At 41.7% G+C, this 20,930-nt stretch overlaps 1 protein-coding gene across 1 annotated transcript; it reads left to right on the top strand.

The window, feature by feature from the left end:
* The first annotated feature begins 746 nt into the window (after positions 1 to 746).
* On the top strand, positions 747 to 20,747 carry LOC117713616 (piggyBac transposable element-derived protein 1). The gene is given in 10 exon segments (XM_076939310.1): positions 747 to 4,405; positions 5,236 to 5,371; positions 5,374 to 5,386; positions 9,806 to 9,845; positions 9,847 to 9,914; positions 16,881 to 17,113; positions 17,116 to 17,258; positions 17,260 to 17,601; positions 17,603 to 17,702; positions 17,705 to 20,747. Coding segments are annotated over 10 exon segments (1,620 nt in total). The 5' UTR covers positions 747 to 3,892; the 3' UTR covers positions 17,737 to 20,747.
* Positions 20,748 to 20,930: the final 183 nt, after the last annotated feature.

Consider the following 20,930-nt stretch of genomic DNA (forward strand, 5'->3'; position numbering starts at 1 on the left):
CATGTGGACGCTCATAAACAGAACAATATATTTTTTTAAGCTGCTATGGAAAAAGAATTCTATGCTGTCTTAGCCCAATAAGTAAAGTGCAAACTTACATTTTGATTTCCAAAAGCTATTATTCTCATTGAACAAAACTTTTCCGGGTTGTCCTGAGAATTTATAAAACATTCATAGGCTCGAAAATAACCAAAAACAAACAAACAAAAACATTTATAGGAAGGTTATGGATCCGCGAGTAAGGGCGCTTGCCACCACGCCTGACAACCTGAGTTCAATCCTAGGGACCCACATAGCAAGAGAGAACCTACTCCAGGTTGTCATATGAGCTCCCATTCGAATACATGGATTTTCACACGCATGTAAAATCTCTATTGTTGGGTATTTAGCCATCTGACTATCCGCACAAGACCCTGTAAAGGCCAACTTGGCTTTGTCTTTATGGATGACAGTCTAGGAATAATCTCTCGTGGTGTTGGGGACTGAAACCAGTAGGTATGTCAAACAAGAGCTCTCTCCCTCAGGAACATCCCACAGGTTTTGTTGTTGTTGTTGAAATGATTTATGTAAATGTAAGTGAATTTGGTCTCTACCAGAAATGCGGGACAGGAAAACCACGACCTGGCTCCACTGGTGCACCAGAGATTGGTACCAGACTCCTAAGGAGCACAGCGACAGCCGGAAGTTGCCATTGGGTCTCCAGCTCCGTCTACAGGAAGTGTCCCCTCGGTGCCCAGCCTCCTCTGCAGGAAGTGCCCCATCCTTCATCCCTTTAGACCCCTTCCTGCCGAGCTGTATTGTCTCAGACTCGGAGACCAACAGCAAATATCGCCAGGCTGTGGCGCTCTGGTCTCTTGGCTCCTGTAGCAGCCCTTTTCATGAGCTTCAACAGGTCCTCGTAGCACACGTTCCCTAAACTTTTAAGAAGCAAATAGACACACTTAGCTGCTGGCCGCAGGCGTATAGTCTTAGCATAGATCTGGGCACGTTAGAGCCATGGCTGATGCACTACAGGTATATCTATTACGTTACTCAAGAAGTGTGCCGGTCTTTGTTTGTTACCAGGTACGTGCTGCGAGTCTAGAGTCTATGTAGAGGTCTGCCAAAAGCAGGAGTGACTGTGCAGTGATCTGCGATAGAAGCTGGAGAACGGAGTGCGTGCACCCAGCTGTGCACACCCGGTTGCCACCTGTGTAGCTCAGTTTTCCCATTCGCATATCAGGTTTAAGGGTGGCCACAGAAGATTACGCACATACAGAGCAAGTCATATGTCAGTGGGAATTTACATTGGAAAGATGGAGCAATACAAGGTGGGAAGGAAAACTGTCACCCTGTGGTGAATTCGAGGAATTGGGAAGCCCATGTTTTTCTGGTAGGTAGGAACTAACTTCTTTTATTCTAGGATTAACTTTACACGTGGAAAGAATTGGGCGCTTAATATACTTGGTGGTAAACTAAACGGAAGACACAGGTAAGATTGGATTCTGGGAATCTGAAGATAGCTCAAGGAGAAGTTTCTGAAACTAGTGGTCTGTTGATGGCCGTGTGTGTGTGTGTGTGTGTGTGTGTGTGTGTGTGTGTGTGTGTAATGGCAGTCTGACAAGCAATGTTTCCTCTCTGAACACCATTTACAGCTCTCTAATTCAGTGTAGATGGAAGGTTACTATATGTTGAGGCTTCTGTATACAAGACACAAGACTGGTTCTCACTTTCAACATCAGTTGTAAGTTCCAGCTTATTTTACCTATGCTTCTGATCCACTGGCTGGAAAACAAGGTTTTTACTAACTGCTCCCAGAGCTCAGATTTCACAGAACTCAGAAAACTTGCTTACTGATGTGTTATAAAGCATATTGGAAAGGATATAGGTGAAGCAGAAGGTGTCCTTGTGTTTAAGATTAAGGGGTGTGCTACTTCTATGCCCTCTGTGGAGACATCAATCTCCAACTGTTTAGAAGCTCCACAAACCCTGCCGATTTTGATGGAGACATTATTATATAGGCCTAGTTAATTAAATAATTGCTCGGTGATCATCAATTTAACTTATAGCTTATTCCATCCAAAGGATTTTAGGAGTGACAAGCAAGAAAACAGTAAGTACCAGATGTATTTCACACTAACACAGGAGATTTGTTGAAGTAAGATCAAAATTGCACTTTAGGAAATACACATCAATGACGTGATAGAAGAAACAAAACTATTGCAATAGTGGGTGAAAATGGTAACTAAGGAAACAGGAAGAAGGGATAGCTGTCAGAGGTATTTTATAGAAATAATTAGCTGAACTCAGTGATCATCTAGGACCTGATGTTAAGCCTAACTTCATGGAAAGTGGTTGACCTCAATAGAAGTGGAGAAATACATAAGGAACCCCACTGTGAGGTGACCTGGATTTCCTTTCAATATGTGTGGAAATGATAGTGCAGGAGAAATGTGAAGCTGGAGGCATCCTGCTGGCACTGGAAAATGTGGGCCTGGAGTCTAAAGAAAACTTGGAGCCAGAAAAGATGCAGATATCCTTGAAACAGATGTGCTGAAATTGAGATCCCAAAAGGAGAAAGAGAGATGAAGGAAAGAAGGGACCTGCTGAGCCCCTACTGCTTCAGGTGTCTGTCGTCCTGTAAGAGTAAAAACAAAACCCTAATAATGAAAACAGTGTCTTGGGGTCCTACAGATTGATTGACCATTTCTACTGTGGGTCCTGCTTGGGGTGGTTCATATAGCTGTATTTAGCTTATACATCATATAGGTTCTGGGGCTTAGCTTAGGAGGCCTGATTCCCAGTAACTTTTACATGACTAGCTTGGGTTTCCTCACAGTATGGTTGTCTTATGGCAGTGTCCTAAAAGCTTCAGAGGCACTTCCTTTTTCTGCATCATGTCTATTATACTCTGTTTATCAAAGCAAATCATAGGCCAGCACAGATTTGAGACAGTAATTATGGAAGCTATGGCAAGATCTCACTACAGAAGGCATTGGTGATGGGAAATTGTGGAAGAGCAATACCAGATCTGCACAGAAAGTGAAATATTCAGTGCATATCGATAAATGACCTTTGAATTGTACTGTTTCTGCCAACATAGCTCTCTGGCTTCTCCATATGTCAAATCATCTCTCCTCTCTAGAGTAGGTGTAATACATTCAAACATTCTGGGGTTTGTTTGTTTTTAGTTTGGAAGGTTTTTCTGTTTTCAGTTTCACTGAGACAGAGGCTCTTAGTCCAGGCTGACCTTGAACTTGCTATGTAGTCTACACTAGCTTTCCGTTCATGCATGCTGGGATTTGAAGCATGCATTACCATGTCTGGGCAGGTATTCTTAGATAGCCTTTCTTCTCTCATAGTACATCCCTTGCCTCTGGGCTCAACTCCTTTAGTGTTCGGGATATGATTTTAATGCATAGCATTATGCTGTGCTTTGAGCACAGCATAGTGGAGACAAAAGTAAAAATATGTTTCACAGGGTTTTAAATTGACTTTAATTTTCTGTTCAATTCTTACACTGTAGATATTCATTTAGAAATACATTTCTGAAGCACAGGCTTCAGACAGCTGAACCGTTCTGCAGCTTCTAAGTTCAACATGTATGAAGTTTTGCCGGGTTCTGGTCCTGAGAATGAAGGCAGCCTGTGACAATGAAGGTGAAAGACTCCACCAGGTAGCAGCCAGACAACTCACAGGAGGGCAGAGTGAGCGCTCATGAACTTTACCGCCTATGATTTCAGCTGTTGGGAGCTGACTTTAAGCAGAAAGCGGCTAGATCAACTTTGCAGCCATCTGGAACCATATACCCTGATGAAAGACTTGGTTTTCAAAAGCCTATAACAGCTGAAGCACACTCTGATATATTGTTTATCCCACATAGCTTGTTTTGCTGTTTAGTGACCCCAGCTGTATGGTGTACATGGTAAAATGTTTTCACCTGTGTTCTCTTATTTGTGCTTATAAATACCCAGGATTTCCTTGTAAGGTGTGGTGTAGTAGTGGAGTAGGGTGGTATAGTAGAGTAGGAATTGTGTGTGTTGAAGACAGTAAAGGAGACTTGACTACAGATCCTCTGGGTTGTTTTCCATTCTTCGCGTTTCTCTCCCTTCTTCCCCCCACTCTCTCTCTTGCTAGATCCCGACCTGTGGACAGAGCGGGCTGCAACATTCGGCAGTTCTGTTACCAGGAGGCTCCTGGGCCCCCGGAAGCTCTGGCCCAGCTTCGGGAACTTTGCCATCAACGGCTGAGGCCAGAGACCTACACAAAAGAGCAGATCCTGGAGTTGCTGGTACTGCAGCAGTTCCTGACCGTCCTACCCAAAGAACTCCAAGTCTGGATACAGACATATCCACTGCAGAGAGGTGACGAGGTAGCGACATTACTGGAGAATCTAGCCTTGGAACATGGAGACACGAGGCAGCAGGTGGGAAAATAATGAGTGTGCTAGTGTGGGAAGGTAGTGGGGTAGGAACGTGTATCTGCTAGTGTTTACTCTTGGATTCTGAAATAATTCAGAATTTAGAGAAAGGCCACCAAAACAGTATCCTCTTCACCTAGATTTAGCTCTTGATAACACTGGTTCCATGACATGCCCCACCTACCCTACTCATATTCTTGTGCAAACCAAATTTCATTTTTTGTGCATAGGCATGCACAATTATGCAGCTTTCCCCCTGAACCAGATGACAAGTAATTGTAAATATGTCCCTTTACCTCCCAGTACTTCAGTGTGTATTTCTGAAGAGCAAGGACATGCTTTTACAATCTTAGTATGATACCCAAGTTGTACACTCTGGCTAGATGTCTACCACAGAAGGCAGTGTGTCCTTTTGCCGGTCCTCTCAGGAGGCACAGGAGGATGATTTTGCCCTTCACTCACAGTTCATGCTAGTGCTTGTCAGATTTTTTTTCTCTAGAGTTGTTTTATCCTTCGTAGTTGTTTTGTAATCTGTGGAAGACATTTTGAGATAGTGTACAGACCCTAGGCCTCATTACATTTTTACCAACAGCTCAGGAATGCTGTTATTGTGTGTTTCTGGGGATAGGTCCTTTTTCTATCTTTCCTGCCTTGACTTCTGAGTCCCCAGATACTGAGGAGGACCTGTCTGGTGAGTTTGCAGTGCTAATAGGAATATGTGTCATTTCTTACTCCTCCTTTAGAGAGGTGGATGGGCTTGTTCTGCGGGGCCCTTGTGGGAGGGAGTCTCTGGCTCCCACCAGGCTACTTTTTCAAAGTGAATCTTTTGTCTCCAGGCTACTTTCTGTGTTCAGGAACAGGACATGCACCTAGTGGTGACAGAGTATCAAGGAGCCTCTCTGGAGGAGTATCAGAGCCTCCATTTCCTGTAGTCTGGGGTCACACCCTGGACAAGTGAATCTCCAGAGCTCCCCCAGGATGTGAGAGGTAAGTGCTAGGGAATGAGTTTAGTGAGGACCCTGGAAGGAGGCTGCTGATGGAAGCATGATTGTCTCCCCCCTCAGGGTCTTCTTGCTTGTTTTTTGCATACAAAGTAATTAAGGTATTTATCCCTGCCGGTGTGTGTGTGTGTGTTTAAAATATGTAAGTGCTGAAAAGATGGCTCAGAGGGTAAACATGTTCACCTCTCAGCCTGACATCATAAGGTAAGGATCCCTAGGACCCACAAGGTAGAAGAGAACCAACCCTTGCAAGCTGTTCTATGACCTCTATGTGCTTGCCTGTATGCCTGTACACAAACACACAAGTAAAAAAGAAAACTGTTTAAAAACTTAAACTATTTTGAGATCTACTTAATAAATTTTGAATATGAAATTAGTGACACATAAAATAATGACACATGTCCCAGGAGCTGGGAAAGATTGCTTGAGCCCAGGGTTTCTTTCTTTCTTGTTTGTTTGTTTGTTTTTGTTGCTTCTTGTCATTTGTTTGTTTTAAAGCAAATCACCTGTACATTAAAATTTGTTCATCGTGTGTGTTAGAGAGAGAGAGAGAGAGAGAGAGAGAGAGAGAGAGAGAGAGAGAGAGAGAACCTGCATACAAGTTGCTATTACTGTTGTTACTGTTTTGGTTGTGGGGGTTGTTTGTTTGCTTGCTTTGTTTTTTGATTCAGGGTCTCACTATGTAGCCATGACTGGCTTGGAACTCACTATGTAGACCAAGATGGACTTGAACTAAAGATTCTCTTGCCTCTTAAATGCTGGGATTAAAGATATATACCACCATGTGCATGTGTATTTGTGTGCTCACAGGAACCATGGCACGAGTATGAAGATCAGAAGACAACTTTCAGGACCCAATTTTCTCCTTCCACTATGTGAGTTCTGGTAATCAAATTCAGGTCCATGGGTTTGGCAGCAAGCACCTTTACCCACTGAGCCATCTTCTTGGCACCTCTGTTGTGGTTTTTTGGTTTGGGGGGGAGGGGGCTTTTTTGTTTTTGTTTTGCTTTGTTTTGTTTTTTGTTTTCTTACTGTGCTAGGAATCAAATCCAGGTTATATATGCTAGACAGCACTCTACCAACTGAGCTATATCCCCATTTTGGGGGGTCGGGCACAGTGAGACAAGTCTCATGTATCCCATGCCAGCCTCAGGCTCACTGTGTAGTTAAGAATGATCTTGAACTCTTTCTTCTTCTGCCTCCACCTCCTAAGTGCTGGGTTTGTGTTGGTATACCACAAAGGCTAACCAGAATCCAGGACTTCAAGACCAGCCTGGGCTACATAGTGAGACATTGTCTCTACATATTAATAATAATATATGATACTCAAGCATATTATTCATGTAAGCTACCATGCTAGTCATTAAATATCCATTACTTACTCTTTTTATAAGTTTATGGTTTTGACCAACAGTCTATTCCCATATCTAAGCAATTGTGAAAAATTATACAAAATTACAAAACTGAATTTATTTTTGTATATCTTGGTGGGGAGGAGCGTTTGTGCACATGCCTTGGCAAGTGTGGATAGGTCAAAGGGAAAATTATGGGGATCAATTCTCACCTTCTACAACATAGATCCTAGGGATCAAAATCAGGTCCTGAGACTTGGTAGCATGTACTTTTAACCGCTGAGCCATCTTGCCAGCCCATAGTTATAACATGTTCTTACCCAACATCTTCAATTAATTAGTTAGGAAAACCAAAATTCAATTTAAATGATTTGCCCAACGCCAACAGATTCAGAGCTAGTTCTGAAATGTAGGCCTCCATCTACTGCATGTTTGTTTTGTACCAGAAGAGCAGGTCTTGTGTGAGAATTGACCAAAGGGAGCATACAGCAGCAGCAGCTTCTTCCTCCCTTCTCTCTTACCGGTGGTTTTAACTTATTGCATACATGAGTAAAATACACTACTAAGTCTCTCACTCACTTCAGAATCTTAGAAACAGTTGCAGTGCTTTTAGCTCAGTCTATAACATCTGTATCTTGGTTTAGATGTTTTCAAAAGAGAAGACTTGAGAGAGTGGATCCAAACAAAGAGAACTTCCCAAGGCAATAGTCTCTTATGAAGGACTCTAGTCTTCTCTCTTTATAGGATGTGCCCCTCAAGGAGTAGCCTGTCTCCAGGAAGAAAGTTCCAAAGACAGTGCAGCAGTGCCTGAGTCTAACTCACCTGGACTCCAGGTGAGCTGCCGTCCAGGTTTATGGGAACTTAGTGGTGATCCTCCCTTCCCTTGACCTGTTTGTTGCCTTTCTCTTGGCCCACTCCCTCAGCCCAAAAGCCTTTAAGGAGGTGCCTTTACGTTCACTTTGTCTCATACTATCACAGACCATATATGTTCATCATCCAGAGAGCCTATGCTGATGGCTTTTGCCTTATTTTCTGCCATGTTTTGGAGGTACATTCAGATCTTAAGGTATAGTGGCAAAGAGGGTGGTATAAGACTCTCTATTCAGCCAGGCTTGGTGGCATGCATCTATAAGTCCTGCACTTGGAGAGCAGAGGCAGGAAGGTCACTGTGCAAGTTCTAGGGCAGCATGGTTTACATGGTCATATCCTATCTCAGAGCTACAGAGACAGAAAGAGGCAAAAATGGAAAGAGATACACATAAGATAGAGTGGTTCTTTCCCATGTAAGTCTTTTGCTCCATTTGTTCTCTCAAGGCATTGTCTTTATGATATTGTCTTCTCTGCTTTTCCGTGACTTCTTGTTAATCACATTAGACCTCATACTTCATGTTGTTATCAACTACTTTACCTATCTGTAAATACAACCTACTTATACATACTTTAAATATAAACCCAATTGCTGTAAATGTAATGTAACATGATTGCAAAGAAAACAGTAAGATTATATTATATTATATATTATATTATATATTATATTATATATTATATTATATTATATATTATATATTATATTATATTATATTATATATATTATATATTATATATAATACTTTATATATAATACTTTACATTATATATAAATATAATGTAAATTATATATATATAAATATATATAAATACTTTACATTATATATATAATGTAAAGTATTTATTACAGACTATAAAGACTTCAGTATGATTATATGTGAGGACAAAGTAGTTAGATGTTTGCACCAATGTATAATCAGTGATTGAAAATTAAGAAGGAATAATATACGTGTTCAAGAAAGTCAGAGGGTAGAGGTGTGTGTGCACAGAAGATGAAAGCTAATATTAAATCAAATTATAAAAGACCAAACAGACCAAAATTTAACTGAAGCTGAGCTAACATCAGTTGAATTTTGTTCCCTCAAAAGATATGGTACGTTCTAATTGTAGATGCCCATGAAGATGGCCTGGCTTGACAGTTATCTCTTTGGAGATGTAGTGAAGTTAAGAGGAGGTCAAACCATGTTAAATGGGCCTAAACCCTATGATGTCTTTATGTAAAGGCCATCCACAGGGAGGATGCCTGGGATGACAGAGCCAAAGATAATACAGCATTTCTACAAGTAGTGAAACACTAAGGATTGCTGATAACATCCAGAAACCAAGAAAAGAGGCAAGGAAGATGCTCTCCTAGGGTTTTCCAAAAGAGCATGGCCCTGATGGTACCTGCTGATTCCTTGATTTTGATTTTAGACTTCTAGGCTCCAGGACAGTGACAGAATACATTTTTTTAAAGCTATCAAGTTTGTGCCCTGTTACAAGAGACTAAGAACACCAATATAACTTTCTAGGCAAATTATGCTGATAAACAAAAGGGAGATAGTAAAAAGAGGTAATACTACTTAAACAAGGAAAGCTTTTCAATACTAAATAGTCAGGGTCGAAAAACATACATAAAAGTAACATTATACAGACTAAGCAGGTTATATTTAGGAATGCATATGTATTTAAATATATACATATATTCATGTGACAAGAATTAATGAAAAACTAGTTCATGAATTTAAATGAGAGAAAGAAGGGGCATATAAGACAGTTTGGAGGAAGGAAAAGGACATGGGATTCTAACATCTCAAAAGGTAAGAGAAGTAATTTTTTTAAAAAAATAAAAAAGGGAAGCTTTGTAGTATCAGAGTAGTCTGTATGTCCTTTGGGATGGGGTAGTGATGACATAACCAGAAATTATCCAATCTTGAAATTCACTAGACCTCTTATCAGAGCCTACATCCAGTCTGGGAAGAACTGAATATTGTATCCTTTTTAGGCAATGGGAAAAGAGTATAAATAAGAACATGAAACAAAAGTTAAGAGATTAATGAAAAACTATGTGGTAGACTTTTGGAGACATTATCAAATAAAGATGAAGAATGATAAGCAACCACCAAAATAATTATTATAGCATATAATTTTAAAATAATAGATAATGCAATATGTTAAATAATTTTTATTAATGAAAATTTTACAAGGTCTCTACATTTACAGAGATCCAAATCTATTTATAAAGCGCCTCAAATCTCCTTGTCACACCTTTGATGTTACGTCTTCAACAACAGCAGGAAATGATATTGAACTTGAGTTGAGTCAAGTCGATGTTTGTGACAATGTCTTTATTCTGTGCAAGCTTTCTTCTAAGTAACATTCTTAAGTTATTTTCTTTGTTTTGGTATTATTTCTTAACAGTCTCAGACATCTTATTACAGACGCAGTGGATCTGTGTATTGGTGCGGGGTTAGTCTAGCAGGGCACTCCGAAGCCCTGGACCATGTGGACAGCACTGCCATTGTGTGGGCTGTCATTGTCAGGTGTCCAGTGTTTGCTCAGCCCTGATGGCAGTGGCATGTGCTGGTGCTGAACACAAGTAGTACATCCCCAGGGTGGCTGGCACCACAGGTTTACAATGTTCAACATCTTTAATACCGTCTGTCTTAGTCCATGTTCTATTTCTGTAAAGAGACACCATGACCATGGCAGTTCTTACAAAGGAAAACATTTAGTTGGGGCTTGCTTAAAGTTTCTGAGGTTTAGTTCATTGTCATCATGGCAGGGAGCATAGCAGCACACAGGCAGACATGGTGCTGGGGAAGTAGCTGAGAGTTCTACATCTGGAGCCACAGGTAACAGGAAGAAAGACTCTGGGACTGGCTTGGGCTTTTGAAACTCTAAAGTTCACCACTAGTGACACACTTCCTCCAACAAAACCACACAACAGGGACACATCTCCCAATCCCTCTCAAGTAGTGTCAATCTCTGATGACCAGCCATTCAAATCTATGGGAGATTCAAACCAACACATTCCACTCCCTGGCCTCTATAGGCTTGTAGCCATAACATAGTACAAAAACTTCATTCCGTCCAACTTCAAAAATCAATGCAATCTATAATAGTCTAGATACCGTTTAAAAGTCTCTTCTGAGACTCAACAGTCTCTTAACTGTAACCCTTAGAAAACCAAAACTTAAAATCAGATCACATACTTCCAACATACACAGAATACACATTACCATTCCAAAAGAGAGGAAAGGTAGCATAGTGAGAAAACACTGGACCAAAACAGGACTGAAAACTATCAGGGCAAACTCTGCACTGCCTCTCCATGTCTGATGTCAAAATGCTCTTTAGATCTCCAACTTCTTTCAGCTTTGTTGACTGCAACCTCTCTCTCTCTCTCTCGCTCTCTCTCTCTCTCTCTCTCTCTCGCTCTCTCTCTCTCGCTCTCTCTCTCTCTCGCTCTCTCTCTCTCTCTCTCGCTCTCTCTGGCTTGTTCCACACCCACTCTGCAGCTTTTCTTGACAGGTATCCCTCAGCTCTGGCACCTCCAACATTTTGGGGTCTGCAATGAAATCCAGGCTTCACCTTCACAGTTTTATGCAATGACCTTTCTGGTCCTCAGTACAGGGACACCCCTGACAAACACCTGGCCTCAACAGTTTTCCTTAGCCACAGAGGAAGATTCCCTAACCCTTTTCTTGTATCCTTGCCTCTAAAAGCAGAACCGTGTGGCTGAAGCTACCAAGTCCTGCTGCTTGCTGGGGCTGCAACTTGGCCCCCTTGTTCGAAGGCATCTTCACCAGCCCTTTGCTGTTGATGTTTTCCTGCCTAAGCTTTTCTTTAGTTCCTTTTCACAAGTTGGCAGCTTAGCTGAGTGGGGTCTTGCCCTGAGGCCACCACTCCCTTCATTCCACTTAGGATCAGGCTTTTCTTTAAACCTTTTATCTTCTCTGGTACTGGGGTTAGTACCATTACACTTCCTTTTCTCCTCAAAGTATGCATTCTGTATTTTTCCTTACTCAGTTTGCTCCTTTTCATTACAGATTTGCACAAGAGTGATTGCTAATAACCACACAACAGTCAACACTAGGCTGTCTTGAAATCTCTCTGCCAATGCCTCAGGCTGATTTTTTTTTTTATTTGAACCTGAGCAGAAAGTAGCCACATTCTTCACCAAAATATCATAAGAAATATCAGTCACTTACTAATATCTTCTCCTCTGAAACTTCTTGAGCCTGGTCATCATAACCTAAATTGCTCTTAGCACTACTGTCTTCCATGTTCCTAGTAGTATGGCCCATTAAGCCCCCCTTTAAAGCATTCAACTACTTTCTTAATCCAAAGTCTACATACCATCAACAAGCAGCATGGTTAGACCTACAATAGCAATACCCCATTCCCTGGTACCAACTTCTGTCTTAGTGTTCTGTTGCTGTCAAGAGACACTATTACCACAGAAACTCTTTTAAAAGAAAGCATTTGATTGGGACCTGCTTACAGTTTCAGAGGTCAGTTCATTGTGTCATGGTGGCAAGCATGGTGGCATGCAGGCAGACATGGTACTGGATAAGGTGCTGAGAGTTCTGTATCTGACTTCCTCCAGCAAGGCTACATGTACTCCAACAAGGACACATCCCCCACTCTATTGGTTCTCATCCTGTGGGTCATGACCCTCCTAACATCCTCTAGCTCCAAAAATATTTACATTATGATTCATAACAGTAACAAAGTTACAGTTAGAATCTAGTGATAAAAATAATTTCATTGTTGGGGGTCACCCACAACACAAGGAACTGTATTAAAGAGCTGCAGCCTTAGGAAGGTTGAGAACCACTGTTTAATCCCTCTCAGGTAGTTCCACTTTCTTATGATCAAGCATTCACCTTTGAGTCTATTGGGGGCCATTCTTACCAAACCACCACATCACCTTTAGCTCTTCATCCAGCTTTTCTTTTTCTTTTAGCCAGTTTTTGTTTATCCAGTTTTTAGTTTTTCTTTTTTTTTCTTTTTTCCAAGACAGGGTTTCTCTGTGTAGCCCTGGGTGTCCTGGAACTCACTTTGTAGACCAGGCTGGCCTAAAACTCAGAAATCTGCCTGCCTCTGCCTCCCAAGTGCTGGGATTAAAGGCATGCGCCACCACCGCCCAGTTTAGTTTTTCTTTTCTTTTTTGGTGAAAACTGGGGAAGAAACAGCCCAGGACTTTACTTCACCCGAGTGGTCCCATCTGGTGCAGAGGATGCTCTGTGGGGAAACCCAGCTCAGCAGGAGGTCCCGAGTGTGATAAGTAAGGACAGCCACTAGCTGGTTGCTCTTCTCTTCCCATGGTTATCCCCACCCCTCCTTGGCTATTGGGAGCCCACACATGCTACAGGTTATTGCAGCTTCATCCTGCCTTCTACTGCACACCTATCAGAGACCTTGCCATTCTGCACCCTTCCCAGTCATGTTGTCTCCTGTTCTTAATTGTCCCTGTGACCCACGGTTACTGTCCTTATGTACTCACTGCCTTGGTGACAACTTTGCACCCTTTTCATCCCCACCCTGGTACCAGATTGCAGATAAAGTATACTTCAAAGTATACTTCAAAGAAGTCCTGTGAGTGCCTCTGCCCGATCCTTTCACCCCAGAGGAAGTTTTCCTTCCTGAGCACAACGATCCGACAGTCTGTGTCTAATGTCCCTTAACTGTGCAGTGCCCTGTTGGGACCTCTTTCTACCTGCTTTGGTACCTTAGTTAGCCTTTCTTATTATCTTCCCATGCTGTGCTACATTTTTTTTTTTCTTTTTGGAGCTAGGTGGGTGTGTTCTTTTGTTTGTTTTGAAACAGAGTTTCACTATGTGCCCTTGGCTGGCCTGGAACTCACGGTATAAACTAGCCCGGCCTCAAACTCAGAGATCCAACCTCCATGGCCTCCACGTGCTGGGATTAAAGGCATGCATCACTACACCCAGCCCTGTGCTATATTTTCTAGTATTGCAAACATACAATTCTGAGATATATATTGATATTTTTAACTTGTTTTCATTGGAAACATTTATTCAATGCTCTGAGAGATTGTTTTCTTTTATTTTTCTGAATTTATGGAATAATTGCATTTAATTGCAACCTATGGGATAATAATGTATTGTTTTAACAGAAGAATTGCAACTGATGATGGTTTTGTTAATTTAAAGCTGGACCCTTTTGAAGAACACAAGGTGGGAAGAACTCAAGAATGCCCAACAGGTAAATGTTTATGTCCTTAGTGGTTTAGATCCTGCAGACATATGACGTGGGATGGAAGCAGAAAACCAGTAAGCCAAAGCCTGCTTCCCTGGAACAATGCAGACTGGGTACCTCTCTGCTGTGGTCATAAGACCCGTGTGCAAGGATGTCCCATCAGTGCAAAACAAGTCACCTCCAGCGCCTCCTCAGTACTGTCCTGCCTGATCACTTGTCCCTTGTATTTTTATGGAAGTGAAAATGGAGAACCCAAATAGAGAATTTAGATAAGAGTGAAACTGCCATGACAGTTAAGACAGGGCTAAGACAGAGCTGTGGGAGGACCTAGGGTAGACAGCCCTACCTAGGGATGGATCACAAGCAAATATGATATGGAAAAATTAATTATGGTAGTCGGTGCTTCCTAAGTGTTGGTTGGGAGCATACATGGATGCAACACACATCCTCCTAAAGCTAAAAGGAAAGGACCAGATCCCAGGCAGATGGTTGGCTTCCAGTGAAGCAATTACCTTCTCAACAACTTGGTGCAAGTATGAGGCAAGCAGAAGGAAAGGCAAGATAATTAGACACACACACACACACACACGGCAGGATGTGGCGATTCACCCTGCTTACGTTTACCAATTTTAGGAAAACAGGAAGCTGATTCTGAGATAATATAGAAATGTTTCTCTTTTTTCTTCTTCCTCTTCCTCCTTCTCCTTCCTTCTCTTCTTCCTTCTTCCTCTGTCAGATGCCTGAAACCATGATTCATAGCACCGATCAGAATAAAAATGCTTTATTGTTTCATGTAGCAAACACTATGAGGTGACTACAGTGTGCTGTAGCAGACCTGCTATGGTTTCTGATCTCTGGCCTCTGGCAGCCCCCTGGTTCTCTTCCAGTCCCACATCCAAGCCCTCTCTCTCCCTTACCTTACTCTTCCCTATTTCCTACTCCCAGAGTCTGACCTCACCATACTGGCCTTAATGCATCATAGGTCGTAGGGCTTAGATCTCAGCACTGAAAGTCTTCAATGTCATGATAGAATTCATAGTATCATAAGTATTGAGCCAGGTGTAGTGGCTCATACTTATAATCCCAGGAATCAGAGGCTGGGGCAAGAAAATAGAATTGCCCTTATTTCAAGCTCAGCCTAGGCTACAAGAGTAAGTGACAGGCCAACCTGGGCTACAGAGTGAGGCTATGTGTCAAAAAAAGACTTTTATTTAAAAAGCAGTAGGGGCTGGAAAGATGAATCAGTAATTAACAGTTGTTGTTGCAGCCCTTTCAAAGGACGTAAGTCCAGTTCCCAGCACCCACTTTGGGTAGCTTACAACTCCTTGTAACTCTACCTCCAGTGGTTCTGATACACCTGGCCTCCTTTAACACCTGCACTTATATCTATATAACACACACACACACACACACACACAATTTTAAAAATATAATAAAAATCTTAACATCAGAAAGCCAGCAAGAGGATCGGCAGGTAAGAGTACTAGCCAGTCAGGTCTGAGTTTCATCCCAGGGTCCCATGATAGAAGGAGAGAACCAACTCCCAAAAGTTGTCTTTTGACTGCCATATGTTAACCTAGTATTCATATGCTTCCTCCCCCAAAGCATAGAATAACAAATGAAATGCTGAGCTGACTCAGTAGCAGGTAAAGAGTAGAGCACTGAAGCCTGAGAGTCTGAGTTCAGTCTCCAGAACCCACAGGGACGTGGAGATAAAATGACTTTGCTAAGGTATCTTTGACTTCCACACAAACAGTATGACACACTCACAAAATAATAATAAACAACTTCAATGTGTCATAATTGGTAATGAAATAATACTTTCCATCTGAATATTACCTTGCTTCCTTCTAGATCCCACACAAATTAGTCCAACTGCAAAGAATTTGAGTTTCTCCTCAGAGAAATGTATCCACCAGATGAATGTAAAGCTAAGGGGTGCCCAGTCCTTCCTTGCTCAAAAATCCTGAGAGTTGTGAGAAGATCTGGTAAATGGTCAATTGACACATGAGTGCATCCAAGAGAGGACAGGGACACATGGGACAGATAGTTCTGGACTTCTGACAGAAGCTAGGCTTGATAAGGAGCTAAATAAGACTCAGAGCCAACTAGGCTCAGCCCAAAGCATACCAAAAGCAGCATAGAAGGTCTGCATCCTGCTCCTGTGGGACAGAGGGAGGGAGGGACTGTGCTAGAGAGCCAGCATCTGGCACCCAACTCTGCAATTACACTTGAGGAGTGAGTGCACGATGGGGAAAAGTCAGAATGCCAAGTACAGCAAGCTTTTCCCAGGGAAACACACAGAGTAGGAAGTAGAACTCCCCTGAAAACGGCTCTACTCTGTATTTATCACGTGTAGAAGAAAGAGATTTGGGGTATTTTGTTTTGTTTGTAGCATATGTTCTTTTTTTTCTTTCCCAGAGATTGTGCACCCCATATTCCTGGTAGTGTAAGGCCCCCACGAATGGAGGACCTCACCCAAGCCTCAGGAATTCTCAGCCACCCACTAACTGCAAGACACCAAACTTGATGTAATCAGAAAGAGGCATATTTTAATCAGTATACTGAGGTCAAGACCTGTAGCCCACGCAGGGGCAGTGGGGTCTGACCCCGGGGCTTTGGAGACAGAGAGAATTTAAAGCCCGAAACCACAACCCAGGGGGGAAACCACAACCCAGGGGGAGTAAAGGAGGGCTATTGAGAACACCTGTGGAAAGTCCCAGCCCATTATTCAGTTTGTGACAGGGTATAAAGAACAGGCTATTCTCTAAGAGCCTATACGTAATCAGCCATCTATAAGCCAAGTTCCAGGTATCCAGGATGCACAGGCACGCTAACTTGAACTCCCAGCTCAAACCCTATTCAATCTATCTTATGGTCAGTTTTTAGTTCCTGGTACCCATAGCGTTTGGTTACGCTGTCCTGAACTCCAAGCTCTGAACTCTTATTGTCTTGTGGATAGCTAGTTTCCTAGGACCCAGAGCGCAGTATAAGCTGATCTGCACTCTTGACTCCATCTGTGGAAGGTTTAAAGATTTTTAACTCTTTCAGTAGTACTACTTGCCCCAATGAAAAGACAGTCTCCAATTTGAACGCTGTCCGGAGCTGCCATCCACTCGGTGATTCCTGGGCCAAGACGTACATTGTGTCCTTGCAGTACACCGCCAAAGACATTACTCAGAGAAGGAGGGAGAAAGACAAATCTCAAGTGATCGAGCTGCTCCAAGGCCTTGCGTTTTCTGATGATTCGGAGGCAGAGGAAGACAACAAGCCTGCGATGTAGCCAGAGAGAAGGTAAAGGCATCCAACGTCCCTGAGAAGAGCTGGACTAAAAGAGACATTAAGCCCAACTTTCCAAGCTGGTCAGCACTGGATTCTGAACTTTTGAATCTCAAGAGTGAGAAGTTGAACCCAGTAGAGCTTTTTGAATTATTTTTTTGATGATGAAACATTCAACTTGATTGTCAATGAAACCAATAATTATGCTGCTTAGAAAAATGTCAACCTGGGAGTCATGGTACAGGAAATGCCGTGTGTGTTTGGTGTCCTGCTCTGGAGTGGATTTGTAAGACATCCCAGGAGGGGGATGTATTGGGAAATCTCTGATTCTGATCAGACCCTGGTTAGAAATGCAATTAAAAGGGACAGATTTGAATTAATTTTCTGATACCTCAATTTGGCAGATAATAGTCACCTAGATCAAAAAGATAAGTTTTCAAAATTGAGGCCTCTCATAAAGCAAATGAATAAACATTTCCTCTTGTATGCCCCCCCTAGAAGAATACTGTTGTTTTGACAAGTCAATGTGTGACTGCTTTGATAGTGACTAATTTCTGAATGGAAAGCCTCTTAGAATTGGCTATAAAAATTGATGTGCTACAACTACACAAGGCTATCTGGTTTGGTTTGAGCACTACCAAGAAGACTCAGCTGTGGAAATAGATAAGGAGCTGGACCTTGGACTAGGTGGAAATCTAATAATGAGTTTTGCTGATGTTCTTTTGGAGAAAGGTCACTGTCCCTATCACCTTGTTTTGATAGCTTCTTTACAAGTGTTAAACTGATGTCAGCTTTGAAGAAGAAAGGAGTGAAGGCTACAGGATCGACTCCTGAAAACAAAACAAAAGTCCCCTTATGAATGTGGAACTCATAAAAAAGATGAAAATGGGATATTTTGATTTCAGGGTGGAAGAAAATGAGATCTTTTTATGCTGTTGGCATGGTGATGGCTTTATTAGTCTCTGTTCAAATGCTGTAGGCATAGAACCAGTCAGTGAAGCAAGCTATATATCATCAGCTATACAGCTGATGATAAAGAGTTCCTTCAGGTGAGCCAACCATCCACTGTGAGACTGTATGAGGAATGCAGGAACGGTGTAGCTAAAATGGATTGAATTATTTCCAAATACAGGGTGGGACTAAGAAGTAAGAAATGGTACTTGGTTTTGGTCAGTTACGTGATCAATGTAGCCATGAACAATGCATGGCAGTTACACAGAATCTGTAACCCAGGCTCTCTTTTAGATCTGTTGGGTTTCCAGAAATGTGTGGCATGTTTTTACTTGGGACATGATGTTAATCTGTCTGATTAGGACACATAAAGTACACAGTAACAAGACACACACACAATTATAACTGTAGTTATATCTACATTACCAAAGCAAATGTGATGGAGGGGTGATTACATAATTGGTATTGTTTACATCCAAGATTGTTACAGCAAACAATGCTTAAAAAAACATGTTGTAAGTATTGGATTTTTGTTGCCTTTATGTCTAGTTTTGTGTCAGAAATGACTTGTTAAATTATTTTATATATTAAAAGAGCAAAAATCTACCATTTCCCCATTGTCAGTTTTGTTTTAGAGACTGACATTTTGAAAAATGCAGGTAATATCACACTCTATAGAATGGCACCGAATCCATAGTCCAAAATAGACACAAACAGATATACAATTCATGAGGGAAGGATGTTCTAACAAGATACAGGTCTATATCTCAGCTGGATTGCTCTGTATGTATATAGTTGAGACAGGGCCAGGCATGAAAATTGCTCTGTGTGTGTGTGTAAAGCTGTGCCCTTGAATACTGAAGAAAATGTTATTGCATAACTGTGAGTTGGGAGAAGACAGAGAGAGGAAGGTAATGGAGCAATCTGAGTAATAGTTATCCTGAGAAGAAAGCAAACATAAGGTTATTGACATAAAGCCCATGTTAAAGTCTCATAAGATAGATGAGTCTAGATTGAGGTCATCAGTGGTTATTCATCCAGGAGAAACATTATTTGGAGCAAGTGAACTATGACTCCATACTGCTGAAGTCTTGTAGGGGTAGATTAGACTAAAGACAAGGATTCTACATCATTTCTATGTTTTCTCTCAGTATTTGTTTCATTATGTATGTATCTGTGGTAGAAGAGTGTCTTAGTTACTTTTTAGTTGCTGAGACAACTTATATAAAAGAATGTATTTATTGGGGGTCATGGTTTCAGAGGGTTCGTGTTCATGACCATCATTGTGGAGTGTATGGCAGGCAGGAATGGCCCTGGGCAATAGCTGAGTCTTTAAACTTGATCTACAAGTACAAGCATCAACTAGGAATTTTATGGGCTTTGAAACTTCAAAGCCAGCCCTCAGTGACACAACTCTTCCAAAAGGCTACACCTAATTCTTCCCAAATGGTTTCAACTGGGGACTAAATATTTAAGCATATGAGCCTATGGGGGTCATTATTATTCAAACTACCACAAAGGGATTTTTTTTTTATAATTTGTCATTATTATTTTAAACCTATGAGTCTTTTGCTTCATATATGTCTGTGTACCATATGAGTGCTTGGTGCTCATGGGGGCAAGAAGGTGTTGGATCCTCTGGAACTAGAGTTACAGATGGCTGTGAGCCACCATTTGGGTGCTGGTAATTGAACCCAGGTACTCTGAAAAAGTAGCTAGTGCTCTTAACCACTGAGCCACCTCTGCAGTCCTCTGGAAGGGCAAGTGTAATGGTAAATTCATTTATTCCACAGAAGGTCCTCAGACTATATTCCTGTCACTGAAGTAGACTGTGCAATCTTAATCTCTCTCTCTCTTTCTCTCTCTCTCTGTGTGTCTTCACTTTTCCCCCAACCCCTGCCTAATTTCCCCTCCCCTTTTCAGTCAGAGTATTCAAAACAAAATCAATAGCCCAAGCTGTCCTTGAAGTTGTGGGAATCCTTGCTCAGACTCCTAAATGCTGAGATGACACATGCAGGCCACCATGCCTCATCTGGCTTCACTTTAAAGTGATGCCACGAAAGAGGCACTTCAGGAGGAGGCCTCAGGAAAAGACTTCAAAGGTTCCTGCTGATCCGTTCACCGTTTACCTTGCTGTGCCCCTGCACAAAACACACGGTATTTCTGTCCACACCGTGAACATGGTGCTGCTCAAACAGTGCCTTACATGGTGGCTGTTTTTCAGTGTATGTCCATTACTAGAAAATAAACTTCAAAGAATGTCCCCTACAGCCACACAGGACCTGAAATTACTTGCTATGTACTATTCAGGATACTTGAACTTCCTTGCAACTTAATTGAAAATTTTAACTGATCCAAATAAATAGCTGTATCTTTTTTTTTCAACTGCCAACTTAAGTTTGTTTTTTTTAAATCACATTTATTTGTATGTGTGTGGGAATACATGCTATGAGTATGTGTGTTTATGTGAAGTTCAGGGGACAAGCTCTCTTCATATGGGTTCTAGGAATCAAACTCAGATCTTCAGGTTTGGCAGTAATCCTTTACCTAGCAAGCCATTTTACCAGCCCTATCGTGTACTTCAGGACAGTAGAGTAAGATAATAAATGAGAAAAAGTAAGGATGTGGTCAGGGACTAAAGTTCTTTGATTATCAGTAGGTGATTATATCATTTAGATCCCTGGTTTGCATATCTGCTTACATACTTTGAAGTAAGCTCCAGACTTGGACCTCAGGCTAGGACACCCTAAATATACAATATAAGTAGTAGAAAGTAATTTTTTTACATGGGACTTCTTGACCACATGCAGTGTCACAGAGGTCAGAAGTCTGGGTCTGGAAGAAAGACAATGCCCAATTGAGCTACATGATAAA

The sequence above is a fragment of the Arvicanthis niloticus genome, chromosome 8 (assembly GCF_011762505.2).
Source record: "Arvicanthis niloticus isolate mArvNil1 chromosome 8, mArvNil1.pat.X, whole genome shotgun sequence".
In the NCBI taxonomy this organism is placed as follows: Eukaryota; Metazoa; Chordata; class Mammalia; order Rodentia; family Muridae; genus Arvicanthis; species Arvicanthis niloticus.